Source organism: Dromaius novaehollandiae, chromosome 5 (assembly GCF_036370855.1).
Source record: "Dromaius novaehollandiae isolate bDroNov1 chromosome 5, bDroNov1.hap1, whole genome shotgun sequence".
NCBI lineage: Eukaryota > Metazoa > Chordata > Aves > Casuariiformes > Dromaiidae > Dromaius > Dromaius novaehollandiae.
In genome coordinates, this window is record NC_088102.1 from 39,599,820 (window position 1) to 39,621,789 (window position 21,970).

A 21,970-nucleotide genomic window follows, 5' to 3' on the forward strand; every position below is an offset into this window, starting at 1 on the left:
GGCCATGGTCGCAACAGAGGCTGTACTGTATCTTACCTCAATTGGCTACCATTTTGGTTTTAATTTGCCTTTCCCTCCCTTTTCCCTGCTTGTGTGTGTGTGTGTGTGTTTTGCCTACCCCATCTTTTTCAGTAGGCCGCCTGGTGTAGGAGCAGAAGAGGGGAAGGGAATGGAAGAGCCAACCCCAAAGGAAAGAAAGATACAGCAACAGACGGACAGACACCTTGCTGCTTGTGAGCAAGCATGCAGCATCAGCAACATCCAACGTAGCAGAAGGGGCACCCAGAACGTTTGCACTTTTTAATAATTGGTTTGGGTTTGGGTATGTTTTTAATCTTTTCTCCATGCCATTATCTAATACTTTGAGGGGGGGGAGTGACAGGATCAAGACTTTCTAAAATTGGAACAGCTACTGATGACTTAAAATTGAGTTCACTGGGACTCAAAGAAAGATTTTTATATACTGTATATAAATATATATGTAAATTGTACAGTCGTCTTGTACAGGGGTTGGAGTCACTGTTCTGTCCCTCCCTTTGCTTTTGAAGGCTGTTAGAGGGACACTTCGCATTTAATGGATTACAGTAATGCAATGATTTCTGCCACCAAGCCATCTTTTATTTGCAGACTGATCTCCTTAACATCCCCATGCACGTAGGAACAAGCATATCAGAATGACTTGTGTTCACAGATGTTCACACAGTGCCACAGCCAGATAGCAAATGCTTCCTGGGAGCAGCTGAACCTTATCGGTTCTAAGTGCAAAGCCATTTGCAATGTACAGGCATTGGATTTTTGAGAGAGCACAGATTACACCTAATTATTGGTGCACTGCAGAGCTGCTTAAAGTAGGCACAGAGAAGGGTTGTATTAAGGAAATACAAAGGTAGTTTCTGCACCTGTTGCAATTTGGGCAGAAATGAATTGCAAACGCATTACTGTCCAGGCTTAGAAAACATGCTTAGCAAATATATGCCATGTCTTGGGAGTCTAATGCTGTAAGGACATGGGAGCTGTAGGTCCTAGCAGAGTCAACGGAATGAAGTCACGTATCTTCCTCCCTGACAAGGTGTTCAGCTATATGATGTATAACAACAAAAAGATTGAGAAGTCTGCTAAAAACAGCATCAGGCTGTCTACTGCTTTGCTGGAGAGCTAAGAACATATTTGTCAGTGCAGAAAGACACAATCATGCTGCTGAGCCCTGAGAGTCTGATTTACGTGTGTTTCAATTCTACAGCTTGGGCTGTGCTCACTGGTAAAGGATTGTTTGCCGTAACAGTTCTTGCCTTTGCTGGTTGTGAATCCCAAGCTCCTCTCCTGCTCAATAGTATGCCTGTCTAGCTTACAGTATCCTTCACCTGATTCTCTGGAATCAGTACCTCCTGTGTTTTTTACTGCAGTGTCACTTTAAAATAGCAGTGAATGATTGGATTGAAGAGCCTGTTGCTCTTGGAGGCCACAGGCACTGTTTCAACTACCAGCCGTTTCTTCTGAAGTTATTGCCTACTTAATCATAGATGCAATTGTAGAATCCACAGTAGGGTGGGGACACACATATTAGCTGCCCTAGGTTTGAGCAGAGTGGGTCGTGTGTGAGGGGAAGCATGGTGTTCTGCTTTGTCTGTTTCCAACCTCTGGCAGCACTTGCCAACTTGCAGGGGATGTTCAGAGCAGCTTTCCTTTTCCCACCTGGGAATCCTTGTGCCACTCATCTCTGGACCAAGAACCTGCAGTCAGAGATGGCATCGTGCCATGCTAATATGGGATCACTCCAGCAATTGCCTGTAGCAGCACTGCATTACTGTAGAGACAGGGCTTGCCCTGTAAGGCTTTGCTGTTTTGGTAAAAGAAGTTGTGGCACAGCATCTTCGTGCTGTGGGATGTCATTGTGATGATAGCATGACAGAAACACATCACAGCAGGAGTGTCCTGATACAGCAAGTTAGAGCCATGTTGCCAAAACTGAAAGTTTAAGAAAATGAACAATCTTTAAATAACTGTTTAATAGTAATAATAACGCTTCTTCTGGGAAGTAGATTGGAACTGATTAAAGCATTTGACATGATTGAGAACACCCTTGTGACCTCTGAAGTGTACATTTCACCAGCACATTGTAAAGAAAAACTGTCCTCTTTAACAAGAGCAGCTCCTGCTGCTGGATCTTCATGGTTCCTCACACACAATAGATGCATTTTTGTGGCCTACCACCTCCTATCTTCTCAATTGCATCATCTCTTTTAAATACCTAGGATGTGTTCTGTGTGTGTTGAAATGATTTGGTTTAGTATATAATTATAAATGTCCCTGTCATTCACTAATCCTATTGCAGGAGGGAAGAGTGAACTCAACTGTATAAAAAAACCAACTCACCTTTTCCTTAGATGCTAGTTTTAGGAATTAAAAGCTCTGGCTTTTCTTTTTCTTTTTTTTGTATTGTCTCCCTTTCTGTCCTTATGGGAGGAGTTTGGGTCACAGCATCCTCACTTGCTCAGTTTGCACAGTCCTCGGAGCAGCTTCTGGCAACACTTGTGTGAGGCCCAACCAGCGTGATTGTGTGATGTCTGGACAGGAGTTAGGTTACTTGTTCTGTGTTTGTGTGTGGGAAGTTCACACAGACCATCCTGGTCCTGATTCATAAACCCTATCCAATCCATTGTTCAGGCAGTTTGTGCTTGTTGACGTGCTCATTGTCAGCACAGAGCAATGCCTCAGCTTCTCTCTTTTCATGCTGCTGTTCTTGCCAGAAACTGGCCAGTCCCCCTGGCTGGAGGCAGGTATGATCAAAAATGTCCTTCTCTGGAGATGGCAAGTGTGTTCTGCTCTGCCTCACATCAATAGCATCCTGCTGAAGCTGGGATAGGGTCTGAGTTATACCTGAAAACAGACCCTGGACATGTGTCTCCTCCCCCTACAAGTCCTCCTGGGCCCCTCCAGCTATGCTGAGTTAAAGTGAAAGCAGCTGCAACAGAGAAGAGAACCAGGGATCCACGGTGCAAGTCATCTGCTCTTTCTGCCAGAGGCAAAAAGCCTTCCTTTTTTTGCTGATTGTCCAGGGAAGTAGAGAGTTGGAGGGAACTGCAGTAAGATGGGATTCATTTGTGTGAAGGCACTGCTTTCCATGGCCTTTTGGGGGGGAAATGAGGGGAACTGTTTCAAGTGCAAGATAAAATTTATATTGAACTTACCCTGCCCTAGCACGTTTCTGCCTATGGCATTGTTTGTTAGAATGAAAGGCATCTGTTTGATTTTGGTTTTGTAATAAAATAGATAACTTTTGTTCCAGTGTCTTGTGGTGGTTTCTTGTTGAATCTTAATTTACAGAGCTTCCCTCCTTCTCTCATGTCATATTCAGACTGTTGCCTAGGTAGTGCCATAAGAGAGAAAGGGAACTTTCCTTTTCCCAGGGGCCTGTGTCAGTCTTTGGTTGGGGTTTGAGGTCCTTAGAGGTTTCTCTGTCGTGTGTAAGCCTCCAGGTTGAATTGAAATGTCCTGGAGTGCTGTTCTCTGTGGTTTGATGACAGGTGCCTGAATCTGTCCAGGCTGTCTTGAAAGGCTCTGAAGCTTCAGCAGGAGAGTAGAGGTAAGCTCTGAAGGTGGAAGCTGCAGCCAACTGGGATCTCATAGCCACAGTCTCCCTAAACAAGGGAGAGCAGGAAGCAGGGCTGCTGCCTCCTTGTCTCCTCATACCCTCTTACCTGAGACTTCAGATTGTACTTCTGCAGGTCAAGCCTCCCTGCATGGGAGCCTGGAATGATCTCCTCTAGGTGTTGTCCAGAACATTTCATTCTTCAGAAATGCCGAACAACAGTGCACGCTAGGAAGCATCTATTAGTATAAATCACGCTTTTTCCTAGGCTACGGGGGATGACATTCACAGGAGGATGCAGGGCCAGGCCTGTAACAGGAGGCCACACACCTTTCCCATCAAGTGGATATGACCAGCTTTCTCATCACTGTCTGTCATTCCAGTTGTTTACAAGTAAATCTCTTGCAATTAATAACAAGCCAACTCATTTTTTACACATCAAAGGATGAGGAATTACATGGGTATAGATAGTCCCAAAGGGAGGTTTTCCACTTTTTTAGTGGCAATGGGGTGGTGTGTTTGTAGGTATGTAGAGGGGATTCTATTGCCACTGATGAAAGCCTTGCAAACATTCATGAGAAAATGTGAAGATGAGTGACATTGGATTTATCAAGAATAAACTGGCAAACCAAGCTAGTTCCCCTTTATTACCAGAATAACAAAATGGGGATGGGGAGAAGCAGTAGATGTCATTTTTGGAGTTCTCTAAGGTTTGAAATTAAATAATTAAAAATAAAAGAATTTCAAGAAAATGCTAATTCTTCTGCTGTGCTTTCCTTTTCTGGGATCAGCATGAGGCCCTACAAAAGGCCTCGCTCCCCTGGCAGTGCAGTAGTTCTGTAAGGAAGTGGAAAGCATTAAAAAGAGCTTGCTTCTGCCTTTGCTTCCAACAGTGATATTGCTAGAAGACTTGTCCTTCTCTCCCGCCTTTCCCCCTGCCTTATCTTTGACATAGCTAACAAAATCCACATGCAGAATGCTGACCTTCTGACTTCTCAGCAGCTGGCCCGTACAAGCAATTTCAAGCAAAATAGCTTGGCAATCTTCCAAAAGCTGATATTAGTTTGGACAGCAGGATCTGCAGAAGTGGTGTTCCTTAGTTTGGAAAACACCTTGAAAACAAAGTGGATTTAAAAAACGTACCCCCTCAGGTACTGGGAATATAACAGCAAGTATATTCCATGAAGTGGTTGCCAGAAAACCTGAGGCTGGCTGCCTTGTACGCAATGATGCATTCTGCCGATCTGAGGGCCTGCTTTCTTATTTTAATGGTGTTTGTTTTTTAGGGGTGCCTTGCCTGTGCACACCAGAAAGCATCTAGCTTTTGTTCAGAAAACAGCATCAGCTCTGTGCTATGTGTTTTAGCACAAACATATATCTTCGTTTCCTGCAAAAACAGGAGTGAACTTTTATTCCACATTATGTTGTTCCTTCACTGCATGAGGACTAAGCTGAGGGTCTTCTGGCTCTCAGCCCAGGCAGAGGAGCTGTGCCCCTCCTGCATACTCAGCCAGTCCACATCCCCTTAAGGACAAGGCACTGGCAGTTGGTGGCTCGCTGCTCCCTGCCTGAACTACCCTGCTTTGTGTGGCAGGGAGACGGCACAGGAGGTTCACACCAGGTGATGAGGGGGCAGGTATTTGTGGCTCCCAGAGTGGTTGTGCTTTCCACACCTTGCCTCCCCTCTCTGGTGCCAGCAGGGATAGCAAGTCCACCCCTCCTGCACCCAGTTCAGAACTATTTGGCCCTGATTTGGAACTAAAAGTAGTTTCTCAGTGAAAGATACAGAAGTTTGTAAGGTAAGTGGATTCAGGTCACCTTATTAAGATAGACAAATTCAATCCCAGTACAAACAAGATCATTGCTCATTGCTTTTTGATACATGAAGAACGCAGAACTGTGAATGACCATCAACCTCAGTTTGCTGTAGCTTGACACTGTGCTTCAAGCAATAAAAACTTCAATGTTTGAATGTGTGGTGCCCCATTATAGAGTGAAACTCTGGCTTTGCATTGCACAGAGGACCAGTGCTATCTCTTAGTCATGATGGTTTTGGCTGGGACAGCACAAGTAATCCCTGTTGACTTCACTGTGTCAGAAAAGAGCTGACACACCATTTGGCCGAAGAAATGGAGCTATTTCTGAAGTGACTTGGATGTTCTCACAGTGAGCTGGCAGGCTGTTACAGACAAAGCTGTGTGAAGGTGGCTGAGATTGGATCTGTTCACCTGCAGTCCAGCTTGAACATGCATTTTTGCATCCCTTGAGCTGCTATGAGTGTTTCAAGTGTTCAGATGTTTGTTACAAGCTTTTTCTGCTTGAAATGCAATTGGTCTTTGTAAAATGAGTTAATCTAAAATACTTAGACTCCAGAAGATTAAAATATCAAATATTAATGAATTCAGCAAACTGTTGGGCAGCATCTGTCAACAGATGTTCTAAATGATAAAAGAGATCAGAGAGGTGATGACAGCACTGGGGGGGGGTCAAAGTCCCGGTAAGAAACTATCCTGCTGTAAAGGAAATGAAGGGAGAAAAGATAGGGATCAATATGGGGAATCAAGCACTCTTTAACAGCCTGAGGCTTGAAAAGGAATAATACAAAACATGGAAACAAGGGCACTTAGCCAAGGCTCAAAATAGAGGAAAAGCATAAGAAGGTAGGCATGAAATCAGAAAGGTTAAAACCTAAAAGTACCTATAACTAGCAAGCCATCTAAAAGACATGGAGGGAGAAGACTGTTATAACATGGAATATAACTTGAAACTGTGACTTAAGGGAAGCTGTAGTGCTTAAAGCCTTCTTTGCTGAGTCTTCACAAAAAAAAGGTAATTGTGACAAGTACTTAGTGTAATTCATAGTAATAAGGGAAAAAGAACACTCCCAGCATGAGAAGAAAGAGCAAGGTAAATGATGTTCAGATCACTGAGCAGAATGGAAGCATGACCTGGGGAAGCTCATTCTAGAGAATTCAAAACACTGGCTAGAGTATTTCTGACTCGTGTATCGTTTCTGGAGCATCATAGAATACACGTGCGATCCCAGAGGACTTAAGGCTGACAAAGAAACATCACCTAACTAGAGATGAAAAACCTAGAGAATTATAGACCTGCCATCCTAACATCTCTATGAGAAAATTTAGAAGAGTTAACTACTGAACAATTATTCTGTAATTGCTTAGAGACTTGCAAGTTTGTAAAAAAATGGCTGATATGGGTTTGTTAAGGTTTTGTTGAGGACAAATCGTATCAAACATTTGCTTCCCTTCTTTGACAGGATAACTGGCTTTGTGGCTGGGGGGGAGCCAGGAAATGTGATATATCTTGACTTGGGTAAGGCTTCTGGCACTGTCCCAGAAGATATTCTCATAAGTGAGCTGAAGAAATGCAACCTATTTAGACTCACTATACATTGAGTTCAGTGTCAGACATGGAGAGCTTTCCAGTGAAATATTTCAAGTGTCTGTCCAGGGTCCAGTTCTATTCAATATTTTCATCAATGGCTTTAGGAAATTGCTGTGTTATAAAATTTCCAGGTGACATCCAGCTGGGAGGGGCTCAGAGCCCCTATGAAGGGTAGGATCAGAATGCTTGATAAATTGAAGAAATAGTCCAAGTCAACAGGAGGAGCTTCAGCAGGGAAGCATGCAACAACCTGCCATGAGGATGCCAGACTTGAATGCACAAACACAAAATCAGAATGCATGAGCAGCAATGCAGCAGAAAAGACTGTTCAGAAGCTGAAAGAGGAGAAAGGAAAGAACCTGAAGGATTTTCCCGCATACAAAATGCTCATATAAAAAGGAGAGTGATCAGATGTTTTCCATACCACTGTGAATAAAACAAGAAAGAAAAGCATTAGCAGGGCCAAAAAAAAATAATAAAAAAAAAATTATGTTTACTGTTATTTTCTAACCATAGGGCTACTGAAGGAGAAGACGCAATGTAATCTTTTTAAGATTTTTAACAGCTTGTTGGACAGCCATGGTGTTGGTAAAGATACGGGGGTGGTCTGTACAGCATGCCTCAGTGCCAAGAAGACCAAGGACCCCCATGTGGGCTTTTGCGCTGGGATTTTTCCACACACCCAAGTTGTACAAAAAAGTTCTGTACACAAATAGAACCAGTGTTTCTGCAATGCAAGCCTATTCTTAGACAGCAGAGACCTCTTCCAGGGAACATATCACTTTGCATTTTACACCCTAAAAAAAAATACCAACCAAACAAACAAAAAAACTTTCTTGGATGGTTTAATTCTTTACTTCAATTTCTCACCAGTTTCAAAGTACTCCTCAGACCAGTGTTATTTTTCATTGCATCCTTCAAACTGGGCCAAATTCTCAGTGCATCCCTAGCAACAAGTAGCAGGAAGGTCATGATTTTTCCTTTAGCCATAGCTACCGCTCAGCTTGCCACACGAACAGCACAGCAATAGTATTGCCTGGGACATTTGTGAACCCTCAGATGTAAGTAAGTGCAATATTACACACAGGATAATGTAATTAACTGATCAACCTCATGTCATATCTACAGGTTCCATGTCTAAGCCCAGGCCATGATTTTCTGGAGGATTGTTTGGGCTTTTCTGAGCAGGCGGAAGGAGGTGTGTGTGGCAGGGAGATGGAGCTGAGCTCCTATGACTGTACCCACCTTCAGGAAGCATTGCAGGATATCACTCTCAGGTCCCACATTTGGGAATGTGGGACTTTAAACCTCAGGCTGACAGTCTGCCTGGAGGTCAGTAATGCTCTGCTGATGCTTTATTTAAGCAGTTCAATATAATAGCATCCCAAATGAAGTCCCTTCCCTATGAGACCTCTGTTTTTTCTTGCTCTTTGCAAGTACTGGCAATGTTAGCTTGTCACTGCCCCTTTGTGGCCCTTTGAAGAGGACCAGCTTCTCTGTGCAGGGAACGAAGAATCTGTGCTGCTCGAATTTATGTGAAGCTTTTTTTCTAGTTAGAGGAGGTCGACAGAAGAACTTCACCTTTAGTTAAAAGGCATTTGCATCTAAAATAAACATTGTCCAGCAACCTGATCAAGGTGCGTGAGACCAACAAGCCATTAAAGGTTATCACCTCAAGATGAGTGCAAAGAAAGGTCTTGTTTTCCAGTGTGATGGAAAGAAAGACTCCTACCATTTGTGGGGGCTGAGGGTTCCTCTTGCTGGCAGTAGGGGCAAGCTCCACACTACTGCCAGACTGAGTGTGACTGAAAGCCATGCCCTGTGCCAGCAACACACACCCAAGCTCTGAACACCCAGCACCCTTTGCTGCTGCCTCTGCACACTGGGAGCCCTTCCACAGCTCAAGGTGAAGCACAGACCCAGCAGGTGGGCAAGGGGGAAACCCCTTTCCCAGGGGAAAAGCCCTCGGGTTTGCCTTATCAAGCCCTTCATTTGGGATATCAATGGCTTAATCCCTTCTTGGTCTGTTGTGACATGCCTTGGTTTGCTTCCTGGCAACCTCCTCTGCTCGAGGTGTTGGCACTCTCTATATTGCTTTGCAAGGTGCAAGAGACATAGGCACAGCCTGAACTCAAAATGACGTCTGATATAGATCCTCCTTCCCCAGATGACTTGACAAGACAAGTGGTGTCCCTAACTCAGACCCTGTCCTCCCATGTTCATTAGCCAATGGAGATGTACGTAGGCAAGTGGCTCCGTATGGACTTTGGAAAAAAAATCTCAAGTGTTGTCCCTGGATTTGACTGCCATTTGCTGTTCCAAACTTCTTCATGTATAATTACTTAACCTCTGAGGTTCAGGAACCAAAGCCAGGCAAGGGATTTGTCCACACAACTTCTGTTCAAATGGAGCACCCAGGAAGGGAAGGTGGAGGGAGGCTATGGGCTGTGCATGGTAAATGCAAACTTGGTGTGCAGCTGGCACATGCAACCCAGTTGGACTGGGCTGTAATGGGCAAAGGCAGAAACACTTGCCTCCAAGTTAGTGTGTTCAAGCACTGCTCAAATTCCAGGTGTGAATCTACCTGTGTTTGGCAACACCAAACACATGCCTGACTATGGGCGAGATTTTTTTACATAAATCAATTAAGAAATCATAAGCTTTCAAATATAGGGCAAGGAACCTTTATTAGTTAACACAAAACCCTCACACAAGTGCACCATTGTTAGGGCTGTGCTATGTCCTGGAAAGCCCCTTATTTCTTTTTGTACAATTTTATAAACTACAGATAGAAGCACCTGTGAGAAGAACAAGCCCTCTAGCTAGAGATCTGGCTAGATTTGTTTTGCATTTCCTGGACAGAAGAGAACATTTAACTCGGATGCAATTTTGTGTTGCTTTTTAGCAAGGCAAGGATTGGAAGTCTCTGTATTTGTTTTTCATAACAGCCACGTGGAGTGTCAACAGCTCCTTATGTTTAAACCAATGAGAAATCAGGACATTCCTCTCCTGCATTCTTTTTTTCTTCAATAAAACTTCAATAAAAAACAGGTTTTCTGGGATGCTGAAGAACTCAGACTATCCTCAAATATGATCACAGACCTATGTTCAGAGAGAAAGTAGTGACCAAAAAAAAAAAAAAAAAAAAAAAAAAGCACTCGTCCTCTCTGAGAACAGATCCTGGGCTCATTTCTGGTGGCAGCAGTCAGAGATGGCAGTTGCTCTGAGGTGGTGGCTTTCCCAGAAATCTTGGAAGGGAAGGAACACCTCTGTGGTCTGGCTTTACTAAAAAAAAATGCAGGAGGGGTAATGCTACACCTAATCACTAATCCTAAAAAACATCTCCACATGATGAGGAGGGGTGGGTTTTACATAGAGTGAGAAGGAGGGGAAATAAGAAGACAGCATTTCTGAGTCACTTAGGGCAAAATTAAAAGCCTGACAGTTAGGTTCTCCATGGACCCTGTATTGAGTATATTCAGACTGGTTGCTGATTTTTATTTGTAAACCTGGAAATTCACTCCATCACCACTGCTGCTCTTCTAAGGTTTGCACACTATATTTTTCACTAGGTAACAAAGTGGTCAGCACTCTGCTGTCAGTGCGAAGCTGATTACAGCCTTAACAAAGATGTTGAGGAGGGCACCAGTGAGCCAAAGCTGTCACACAGCAGAAGCTATTTTCCGTTCCCATGGCTGCATTGCTCAGAAACAGCGTTCCCGGGCCCACTGGCAGTGCAGCAGTCCTGCAAAGCTGTAAACCTGTTTCCCACCAGATTTAGCCCTGCTGTAAAATCCCGAAGGAAAGCTGGAGGCCCATGACAGCTGTGTCCCTCCCTCCTCCAGCCGTGCGCAAGGAACGCTTGTAACAGGGTGCACTGCATGCACTGGAGACACAAACCCTCCTTGCGGTCTCCAGTGACAGCTGTCTGGCAGAGTCACCCGTCCCCGCAGCGGACACAGAGACTGCCCACTATAGAGACAGTCTGCAGCAGAGAGCTGCATAAATGTACTCATGGTGTCAATTATCTAAGTATTTTAAATAGTTCATTTAAATGCTGGGAGTCCTTTTAATCCCCTCCCCCCCACACAGACAAGTTAGGAACACGCTTCTCTGTTGGGTGTGAAGTGGCACTGTCACAAATATCACTATTTTTAACAAGCTGGCTGCCTCTGGCACACAGACACACAGACACAGACACAGACACACACACACACACAAATGACAATGGTCGTTAAAAAACATTTTTTCCCTCCATATAATACTCCAGAGGGTATTCATGGTGACGAGGGCTGACGGCCAGGGTGGGCCAGGTCGAGCACCTGCTGCTCCCATTCGTGCTGGCTGGCTGTTGCGCCAAAGCTGGGGCTGCGATGCTTCCCTGATAACGTTAACCCAGAAAAGCTCTTGTTTGTTTTTTCCCCAGAAGAAAGCCAGAGCAGGTGAACGGCACTAGGAATGCCTCCAGCTAACAACACAGACTCAACAGGTGACAGAGCATGGACTGAGCCATCGTGGCTTTGACTGGTGGCACATTCAAGCAGGACGACATATCCTCCTGGCAGCTCTTCCACTACCATCCGTTCTGTCACATTTTTAAGGCCTGGATGATGGTCATGCCTCGAAGGTCTTGCTACCCACACTTTATCTCACCAGAGTCCAGGTACTACAGTACTGGGTGCCCTCTGAAATGGCTTTCCAAAGTGAGACACCCGGCTAGTGAAGGCATGGGGTAGGCGTAAGCCCACCGTGGTCGGGGGCAGGATGCATGAAGCAGAACATGCAGCTGATGGGGGGCTTCTCTTTGCAGATGGTGCTGTGAGGTGAGATGGCACTGCTGCTTTGGGAAGGGGCACTGGGGGTCCTTTGATACTAGGGACAAGTGATTTATGGATCAATCCAATAGCCACAGCTGTGGAATCAGAGGAAATGTGAATAACAGAGTGAGAACTTTTTTGTGTTTATTTGTGCTCATGCCAGAAGAGCCATGATCACACCAACAGAACAATAATTATCAAAAAGGTAACAAAGCTGAAGCCCTAACTGCCCTTCATCCCTGACTTAAAACCTTTGTTCCACAGCTGTAATTAATGAATGTTTAATTTTTACTTGTGTACAACACCTGAATACAGCTCCCTCCGGGATGGCACCCTTCGGATATGCACCTGAGCCTCCACACCTGTGCTGACTGGGATGTTTCTGTGGCAAGTGCTGGGGGAGTGGTGGTAACAAGCCAGACCTAAAAGGCACCACAGCACTCCTAAACACTTACAAAAGCGGCTCTAACCCCTCCCCAGCCCACTCACTGAAGTCAAAGGCAATGGTTCAGTTTCTATCCCTGGAGTCCAGTGGTCGGTGCACATAACCCCCACCATCAGGAGCGGCATGTTCACTGCCGTGCCTGACAGCTCTTGGAGAGCATGAAACAGCCGAAAGGGCAACACATGGGAAATAGCAGAGGTCATATCTCTGTTGCATCCCTTAGCCCGAGACAGTTTCTGGGTAACAGCCCTGAGGGACTGGACATCCCTTGCGAAGCACTTAAGTGCTATTGGCTCTCCCAGGAGCAATACGAAGGAGCAGGGAAAGAGCATGAAACCTATCCCCTCCAGCCGGCATTGCAGGGACATTATAACCCTGTTGAATTCAACAAAACAATGGCCATCTCATCGCAGGGATGCTCCCAGGCTGAGGGAGGCTGTGAGGACATGGCAGACTGTCCTCACTCCCTGAAATGCAGCTCCCTCTGGTCATAAAGGCTAATGAGTTGGTAATGGTGTTTGGCACCTCTGTGGTGTCTGTTGTCTGAAGTGCTTTTGGTGGGTATGGGGGGATGCCGGTGTATAGCATTGACATGGCTATCCTGGAGAGCGGAACAGACACAGAGGGAGAGTAGGTAGCAGGGAAGACTGGCCCTCTTGAGACCATGATGGGTTTTGCCAGATCTCTGGCTGGTGTGAGGGAGCTATGTGCAGAAGCCAGCTTCTCCGCAGCGAGCTCCACTGGGGGCTGCGTTTCCCACAGCACAGTTCCCAACCCATATATTTTCCCTCTCTGCTTGAGCATGCTGCGCTGGCACCATGGGTTAGCCTTGTCCCTCGACTCCCTGCTACCCCTCCACCTTGCAGTGATCCCCTCCAGTAAAGCACCCATCCCTGGACAGGGCTCTGCTCCCACCAGGGCTGCGCACTGCACCAACACCCACTTGCTGCTAAAAGCCACTTCTGAGGCCACTTCTCACTTGAGGTCTGCTGGAAAGGCCACCACAGTGTCCTGTGGCCTTTGTACGCTGCTTTTGGGGTCATGGACCCAAATACAAGTGCAAAAAAAAAGCAGACAGTGGTGACTACTGGGTGACCAGTATCTGGGAAAGGCAGCGGTATAGCACTGGCTGTACGTAGGATTCCCTTTCGTGTTGAGGAGGTCAGGAAAGGGTGACTTCTCTTTATACAACTGTTTTTTCACCTGAGGGCTGATTTTGATTGGAGTAGATGAGGCACTTCAAATTTACTCATGAGCGTGGGTGCGGGGGGTGGTTGCTTTGCATCCTGCCCTCCCAACACCAAGGCCCCACTCTGACCTGCCCGTCGCACACAGTCTGTCTCTGAGAGTGTGATGCAAAGCACGCCGAGCCATCTGCTAGGAAAACAACGGCCGTGCCTCGCCATCTTGCCCCATCTCCAGTGTCGAGGCAAACGGCTTCCCCAGTGAAACCCAGCCTGGGGCCAGGCGCGCTCAGCAGCAGCAGGGAGCGGCGCGGCGGCGTGGGGGCCCCAGCGGCTGCAGCCTCGGTGTGAGCCCCAGGCAGTCACGGTGCTCCCTGCCGCGAGCCGCTTCCAGCTTGCCCTGCTGATCGCCAGGACTAAAGTAGCACCGTTGGCCACCACTGCATTTTCCCTCTGGATGTGAAGCTGCTCTATAGCCTCAGCCAGCTACAGCAGCGAAGGCGCCTCGGCGAGGAATTGTGAGGGATGCAAGAGGGAGCCTGTATGAATGGAAATGGAAAGGCGAGACATGGGCCTTGCAAAGCAAGAAGGCTGCGGAAAAAGGAAAGCAGCTTTTATTACAGACTGTGACGCGAAGCTGACAGGAAAAACAAAGCGTAAGGAACAATGATGATGACAACACAGCGCCCCAAATAATGAAGCAGCAAAAGCTCCTATATGCAAAACAGCCAGGATGCAACTGCTGCTGGCCTCTTCCCGCAAAACTGAACTGCAGTGGCTGGGGCGGAGGGGAGGAGAGCAACCATAGCTAATGCAAACATGTCCATGCACCTTCCCAGACACCAAAGCAGGCAAACAAACAAGTAAACCAAAAAAATCAAAAAATAAAAGCCTCAGGAAAAAAAAAAAAATCCCAAAGGCACCTTTTTTTTTCTTTTTAGTTTGTATATTCTTTAATGATGTAAAAAATAAAAATAAAATAAAGAAATGCTCCACTGATGTTGGCCTGGTGCATCTCTCCTCAGTGCATGTGAGGGCAGCAAAGTTACTGTGCAGCTGGCAATCGCAGATGCTCCTCCCTTTCCCTGCATCCTCCCCCCCCCCCCCCCCCCCCCCCCAGCAAAGTGAGTTTAAGAAAGCAGATGAAAAGCATGTGATTGACACAGCACAAGCAACAGGATAACAGCATTTCAGTGCCTCATGCCTAGGTTTTAGCCAGGAATGGATAAATTGGTATGGCTAAAATAAGAACCTAACAGAATTTATATGGCCAAATTAAAAACAAGGATAGTTACAAAACCCCCTTGAGAGCTACACTTTAAAACCCAACAGAGACCATTTGAGGGCTTTCTTTTTTTTTTTTTTGGTGTCACCCATCTGTGCTCTGGAGTCCCAGCCTGGATGGCAGCAGAAGCAGTGAATGAAGTTGGCAAAAGCTGTTCTAGGTAGTTCTCAGTGTGGCTAGAGGCCTGAAAGATGGGCAAATTCAGCAGACACCTGGCCTCAAGGTTTCTTTACCATCTTTTTCATGTCCTTCCCCAAAAGCCCTGGTGAAGGGAGGATAAGGAGGCAGAAAGCTGGATGCTTATTGGCTTCAAAAATGATAGCTTTCAACCACTGCTGGCTTCAAAGGACAAAGCTCCTACTGCTCATATGTGAAGGATCCTTCCTCTCTGCCTCACATTTATACATGTATTTTATATATATATATAGTTGATAAACATTTTGTATGAAAATAAATATTTCATCTGTTTTTAAGGATCATTGTTGCTCTCTTCCATTCACCTGCTATAACAGTGTGTCTTTTTTTTTTTTTTTGTCCATGACAATCTTGTTCCCACTGTCTTTTTTTTTTTTTTTTTTTTTTTTTTTTTAACCCTGCAGACACCTTCTCCCCTGCCCCTAAGGGCAACTGAAAGCACTGCTTAGGCAGAGAAGTACCTTCTGCCATTCTCTCTCTCTTCTTTTTTTTCTTTTTTTTTTTTTTCCCCCCCACTTGCTAAATCCCAAGGTTTGGTTTATTATAGTGAAATTTATGAAGAACATGTTTCCCTTTACAGCACCTAAGCTTCTTGGTAGAACAAAGTATCCTTATCTTAAAAACATTTTTAAAAAGAATAAGGTTTTAACACCCTCTTCCAGTTCTCTCACTTAAGAAATATGTTTATAGATAGCACTATTTATATAGCTATAGGTATAGTTTTTATTTATTTTTATTACCAACCTAACATTTCAATTCGCAGCCATTGATGTAATTCATGACATACTCTTTTTCCTTAAAATGAAAAGGGTGTCTTTTTGGTCTGTTTTTTTTCTAAAATGTTTGTCAGATGATACAGGAGGCCTGAAACAGGTGGCAGGTTTTAAGCTCATACTGCCTGAAGACCACTAGAGACATGGGCTCTGTGAAACTTAGGGCAGCAAGCGAGTGAAAAAGCAGCCACGGCCCAGCTCAGGGCAGGAGTGTGCTAGGAAAACACTGTCATGCTATTTGGGTTTTCCTGGTCTTGTCATTCGTTTGGCTTTTGTTTTATTGTTCTCGTTTACTAAGGAGCCGGGTGTCATCTTTGTTGAGCACAGCAAGTGCCAGTGGGTTACAGTAACCAGCTGTGTGCCTCCTCCGTGAGGACATGGATTTCGGGAGGTTAGGGCGGGTTGGTGGGTTGATGCCAAGTGGGTGGGGGGCTCATAGGGAGGGACAAGGCTCCTTTCCCTTTTGCAAACTTGTGTGGTTTAAGAACGAACCCAGCCTGGTAACATAATGCTTAGAAACCTCTCAGAGACATCTCATGCCTTGAGGCATCCTGCTTGCACCAGTACGTGAGCCCAACACATTATTGACATGAATTCATTTTCACTTGCAAGACCAGGGACTGCTCCACTGCCCTTGCAGCTGAGCAGCTACACCACCACTGTGACCACAAGGAACGTGTGCTAGTTTCCTGGGGCCCCTTTTCTTCCCCACATGGCAGGCTAGTTCGGTGTGTCTGTTTATTTCTTTATCTTTTGTAAAGTAACATAATTTTCTCTCCCTGCAGTACCACAAGCTCAAAGTTAATTATACAAAGAGAAATGCCATAGTCAAAATATACATGATACATATTATAGTAGAGGGTTGGGGGTTTCTTTTCCTTCCTTTTTTCTTAGCCCTGGCAGGTGAGTGAGATGCTACATGCTCCAGCCTCCGTCACTGAATTTTTCTCTCTGTGTACATGTGTATATATGCTTGTATTAAAAATATACCAGTCTTGTGATGGTCTCAAAAAAGAAAGAAATGGAAGGAGGAGGGAAGAAATGGTAATAGTGAAGTTCTTTGACTGTGTCACTGTTTTTTTGTGGCTTCAAAAAAACACACACATTCAATTCCAGCACTGATGGCAGCTTGAAGCTTTGGATTTTAAATTTTTAACATCTTTACCTTAAAGTAATAAAAAAAGAAAAAAAAATCAATATGCCCCCTCCCTAACCAAAAAGCAATAAGCAAAAGAAAAAAAAAAATTCCTGCTCAGATTTCTGCGATTCCCAAAGCGTAAAAAAAAGATTATGTATCCTTGCAGTGGAGGGGTTTTCAGGAAAAAAAGGAAGCAAGAACCTACAGAAGATGTGACCTTCAAAGATTTCGTCAAATGGGGTCAGTGGGTGGGTTTATTTTGTTTTGTTTTATTTGAACATTTGCCATTGTCGCATTCTTTGCTTTTGTTTGATTTTGGAAGGGTTTGCATGTTTTTGTTTTTTTGTTCATCTGTTCTATGCTGATTTTTGCCCTTCTCGATGCCCAGCTGTCCTACTCTCTGGGCAACAGCGGCACCTGACTGACAGCTGTCCCTTTGGGTGAAACCGCGCTTGAGGACTGGTGTCCAGTGAGGTAACGGAGGAGGGGGATGCCTTCCCCCGGCAGCACCGTCCTTCCACCGCCTAAAACCCCTTGATGTAGCAGTAGGCCTCCAGGGTGGCGAAGAGGATGTACAGTAGCCACAGGCTCACGAAGAGCAACGTTGTGGCCAGTTTGCAGCCCCGGGGGCCGCCCAGCTCCCCTCCGAGGTGCGGCCTCCGGCGGTAGAGCAGGACGCTGATGCAGATGAACGCGAAGATGGTGAAGAGGGTGACGGAGAAGGCCAGGGTGCCTGCCGACACCTGGAACTCCTGCCCCTGCGAGGCCCAGTAGATTGCCGCCACAGACCACGCCAGCCCAATGCCCAGGAAGACGTTGACTGCGTTGCTGCCTGTGACGTTGCCGATGGACGCGTCGGCGTAGACGTCCTGGATGGCTGCTGCTTTGCTGGCGAAAGTGTCTAGCGATGGGGAGAGGGAAGGAGAAACAGTTATCGGCAACTCAGGGAGGAGGGCCCGCGGCAGGGTTCATGGTGAGACAACCCATGTCACTGGGTTGGGCCCAACAGGAAAAAATGGCCAACCCTTCACTTTGAGGAGTTCAAAGTGTGATACTGGAAAAGGCTGAGGAAAGGGCCTGAACCCATGTTTTGCACAGCCTTCTCTAGTGGGCAAGTCCCGGGCAGCCAGCTGTTGCTCCGGGTCCATCTCTGGCTGAGGTTCCTGTCCCGGGCATGCCCTCCCGGAGCTCGCCACCAGCACCATGCACCTCAGTGGCTCACCTCCCCCACGACGTGGCCAGGACCCCTTGCCAACACCGAGCAGGGATGAATGCTCGGAGGCAGGTGCAGACCTTGCCCATGAACCAGGAGTCACTTCTCAGCCTAACCCGTGTCCCAGCTAAAGGGCTGCTTCCCAGAGAGCTTCTCCGGGAGGCAGGAGAGCAAGACGAAAGGGGAGCCCAGACCCAAGCTTTGCTGTAACCTTGTATCTCAGATGAGGAGGGTGACATGAACCGCAGGGGGCAGACAAGTGAAGAGAAAAAGATGAGATAGCCTCTTCCGAAGCATGAGGGATGCCTCCAGCAGGGTTACATTAAGTGGGCTCAGGTAGCTGCTCCCCAGCTGCAGAGGACTTGTGCTGGGGCATCCATCAGTGCTGGCACCTGGGGGCAGCCTCTGCAACCTTGGGGGTATGGGGCTGCCTGTGCAGAGGGCCAGGACACAGCCAGTGGGGCAGCTGCAGAGAGCAGGAGGCCTGGGCTTCGCGTGCTGCCGGCTTACACAGCCTCCTCAGCACGCTGGCCTTGCATCACTTGGTAGGCTCGTGAGGAAGCTCAGTCAGCAGGCCCCGAGCCCCCACCGCCGAGGGGGCTTGTGGGGCATGGGGAAGGCAACTTCCTTCCCAGCCCCACACCTTCCCCTGCGGCCTCCTCACCTGGTACAGAGGTGCCGAAGGCTACAAACACAACGGCGGTCACCGAGTCCTTGAGGCCGATGGTGCAGCCAAAGTGGGAGGCGAGGTCTCCGATGACCGCGGTGAGCATGCCGATGATCAGGATGGAGACGACGAAGCAGGCCCAGCCGTTGCAGTACTCTGTGGGGGGCACGCAGGCAAACAGCACCTTCCAGAAGACAGTCAGGAAGTGCATCACATAGTCGAAACAGGATGGCAGACGCTCCTCACCGGACTCATCCTCGTCTTCATCACCCGCTGCAAACAACGTGAAAGGAGAGGGCCGGCTCTCATGACGGGGCTCCTGCGAGGCTGCCCGTCCTGTGTGCCAGCCGATGTCTGAGCCAGTAGGTGCAAGATGTCCTTCACAGGAGCGGGCTGCACCTTGTGCATGGCTCCCCTGCTGCTGGGCTGCCGACCCTGCTGCTCCCTTAGGGGCCTTCGGAAAGGCTGGTGCTGAGCCACACCAGTGCCACGTTGCTTTTCACAGCAGCCTCTGAGCTGCAGTCGAGCAATGAGCTTGTGAGCGGGGCTCTGTGTGCAGCTGCAGCCATCGGCAGCAGCTGCGGGGGCTCAGCGGGGAGCCAGCCACTGCGCCGTGGCCTCCACCACCCCAGCGACGCGGGCACTGGGAGCTCACCGCCAACCCTCCCAAGCACTGGTACCTGCTGCCTGACGGGGACCATGCTCACAAGCCTCCCCTACTCCGTGGCCACTCACCGCTCCCGTGTCCCAGCTGCCCACCGGGACACATCCAAGCCCGGCCTGGCCCGCACAGCTGGACCCCGAGGTCCTGGGCCCTGATGTGGTGCTAGCTGCTAGGAAGTGGATTGGAAAACAGAGCTGTCTCCTCTTGTCCTAATGTTATCCTAGTACCAGTACCCAGAGGATATGACCATATTTATCACCGCAGCAACCCAACCCCTATCCTGAAAACAGTGAAGGCCAGTCAGGCATGCCTGTTTCCCCTTTCCCAGAAGACAAAGAAAAGCAAGTATCTGAAATCAAAAGGCAGGTCTTCTTAAAAGGTTAAAACCACAGGCAGTTATGCAGTATATAATCAACCTGTGCAACTCACTGATGATTGGCATCATAAAGTCACACAGGTAAGCGAAATTTGGGGGGGGGAAATAGTAGAAGGTTACAGAGTTGAGTGTAATGACCGCAATTAGGAAAACTGGAATGACACAGTCTCTTGGTCCTAACTCCAGAGTACGGGCTGATCAACAGCGAGGCCCCAGCAAAACCCTCATCTGTATGAGGGTATAATGAGCAGCTGGGCAGTCCCTTGGAGAGGCTCCCTCCTTAACTCAGTGCACCAAGTCACCCCCCAAGGCTAGATGTCCTGCTGGTTGTATTCAGATGTCTGAAGCTCTGCAGCGAGGCCAGTCTCTTCTGTACAGAGATTTCCCACTCAGCTCCTCCCCAGGTCTTTTTTTTCTCAGAACAAAACCGAATCACAAAATAGCGCTAATGAGAGAGGATTGAGCTCATGTGGGTTTGTTTCTGCCTGTCCCAGTGTGAGTGGGCCTGCTCTGTGCAAGGGTTCCTACCTTTGTGGCTCAGCCCCTTGATGGGACCCTGCACAGAGCAGCAGCACAGGTCCCAGTTAGAAACCCAGAGGTTGCTTTGAGCAAGCTTTTGAATGGGAAAGGCTAGAAAATCAGGTGCAGAAAGTCGAGGGACGCTTCCTGTCACATTTCAAACAATGAGAAGAGGAGAAATGCGGATTTTGGAAGGGTGGATACCAGACAAAGAAAATAAAACAGAGAAAGAGAAAGCAGAAAGGAACTACAGGGTAGTGGGATGGCAAAGGAGAGAGGAGAGAGAAACAGGCCTGGGAAAGAATATTGCCCTGAGGAAGGAATTACTGTTTCCATGGAGCCAGTTTCACTTTACTGCTAGAAAGAAGAAATCCAAATACCCCGTGTCTCTTCTTTCATGTCAGAAGCAGCCTTCGTGGCCACTGGCACAAGCTGAGCTCCAGCTCAGCTGCCTGCCTGCTTACTGCACTTATGGCTGGGTGAAAAACAGCCCTTCTTGGAAGATGCCAGACAATTAGAAAGAGGTCAACAAAGGTGCTGCAGAGCCTGAGTATCACTAACGGCCCGGACATCCCTAAAATGTCAGCTCTGAGGCTGCCTGGCTCTGAAAGCCATGAGCTTTCCCAGGCTGCCCGGACAACAGCTCGCAGGTCTCAGGGCCTTTCCGATGCCTCTGTAAGGCCTTGCTGTGTGTCAGAGCCTAGCACCTGAGCCCCAGCAGGACACCCCACAAGGCAGGGCCAGTCTGGAAAACTTCTAGCAGCAGGAGATATTTAAAAAGGGCAACATCAGGCACACCAACATCCAGCATCGTGACCAACGACAGGATTCTGTGGTCTGCGTTGGTTATTAGATCACTAAAGCAGAAGGAGCAAAGCCTGTACAAGTAATGTGTCTGGAAACCAGCCTTCAGGGAATGGTTTTTCCAGTCATGCTCTCCTGAGCTCCCTATCTGCAAAAGGCCAGCATATTTGGAGCTAATGAGGTCCTTGGACTGATTTAGCTGATGACCACCTCACATGCAACAGCTGAACATCACTGACCAGGCACATGCTCTCTCAGGTGGCTCCTGAGCCTAGACAGACCTAATCCCAGGCTGTGCATGCCTCTGGAGTTGCTGTTGCAGTCAGTGGGCTGTTGATCTCCCCCTCACCTGCACTGACAGTAATGGCCTCCATGAACTGGTCCCTCCAGGAATGTGTCCCTACAACCAGAGCCAGGTTTGTCTTCTTAATCAGCTTGTCCACGGTGCTCTGTCATGGGAACGAAGATGCGGAAGATTAAACCAGAGTATCAAACACCAGGTCTTAGCAGTCAAAGCTGACCTCACAAGTGCCTAGTGGAGGCCTCTTCCTTTCCCAAAGAGAGGTGCCACAGACACTCTCCTACCAGCCAGACGAGCACATGGCTGGATTCAGGCCCACCTTCACCATGGACAGGCTGTCCTATACCTCAGCCACAGTCTGCTTGTTTGGCACTGCTTACTCCCGACCAGGCTCTCACCTTCCGTCACCTCCACCTCACTGGAGACACCTTTGCTCCTGTCCTCTCCTGGAGGACCAACAGGAGGAGTCACTTGTCTTTCTCCCTTCACCTCTGTCTTCCACCAGCTACTTTCTTGTCATTTCTTGTAGGCTTCCCCCACCCTGTACTGCGTCAGATAGTCTTCCAGCTGCTCTTTTCCCATATATACTGCTACC

At 47.5% G+C, this 21,970-nt stretch overlaps 2 protein-coding genes across 10 annotated transcripts in view; one reads left to right on the forward strand and one right to left on the reverse strand.

The window, feature by feature from the left end:
- Positions 1-3,280, forward strand: part of SMOC1 (SPARC related modular calcium binding 1) — a 133,124-nt gene extending 129,844 nt beyond the window's left edge. For 4 of the 6 annotated variants that reach the window (XM_064512521.1, XM_064512516.1, XM_064512519.1 and 1 more), the window contains one exon: positions 133-3,280. In XM_064512521.1, the coding sequence (XP_064368591.1) occupies positions 133-149 (17 nt within the window). In that variant the 3' untranslated portion in view covers positions 150-3,280. The remainder of the gene's footprint in view (positions 1-132) is intronic. The other 2 variants (XM_064512520.1, XM_064512517.1) reach the window with 1 other exon arrangement.
- An 11,496-nt stretch (positions 3,281-14,776) lies between these two features.
- Positions 14,777-21,970, reverse strand: part of SLC8A3 (solute carrier family 8 member A3) — a 136,159-nt gene continuing 128,965 nt past the window's right edge. For 3 of the 4 annotated variants that reach the window (XM_026095855.2, XM_026095856.2, XM_026095857.2), the window contains 3 exons: positions 21,424-21,523; positions 18,709-18,984; positions 14,777-17,732 (listed from right to left, as the gene is read on the reverse strand). In XM_026095855.2, coding sequence (XP_025951640.1) covers positions 17,356-17,732; positions 18,709-18,984; positions 21,424-21,523 — 753 coding nt within the window. In that variant the 3' untranslated portion in view covers positions 14,777-17,355. The remainder of the gene's footprint in view (positions 17,733-18,708; positions 18,985-21,423; positions 21,524-21,970) is intronic. The other variant, XM_026095858.2, reaches the window with a different exon arrangement.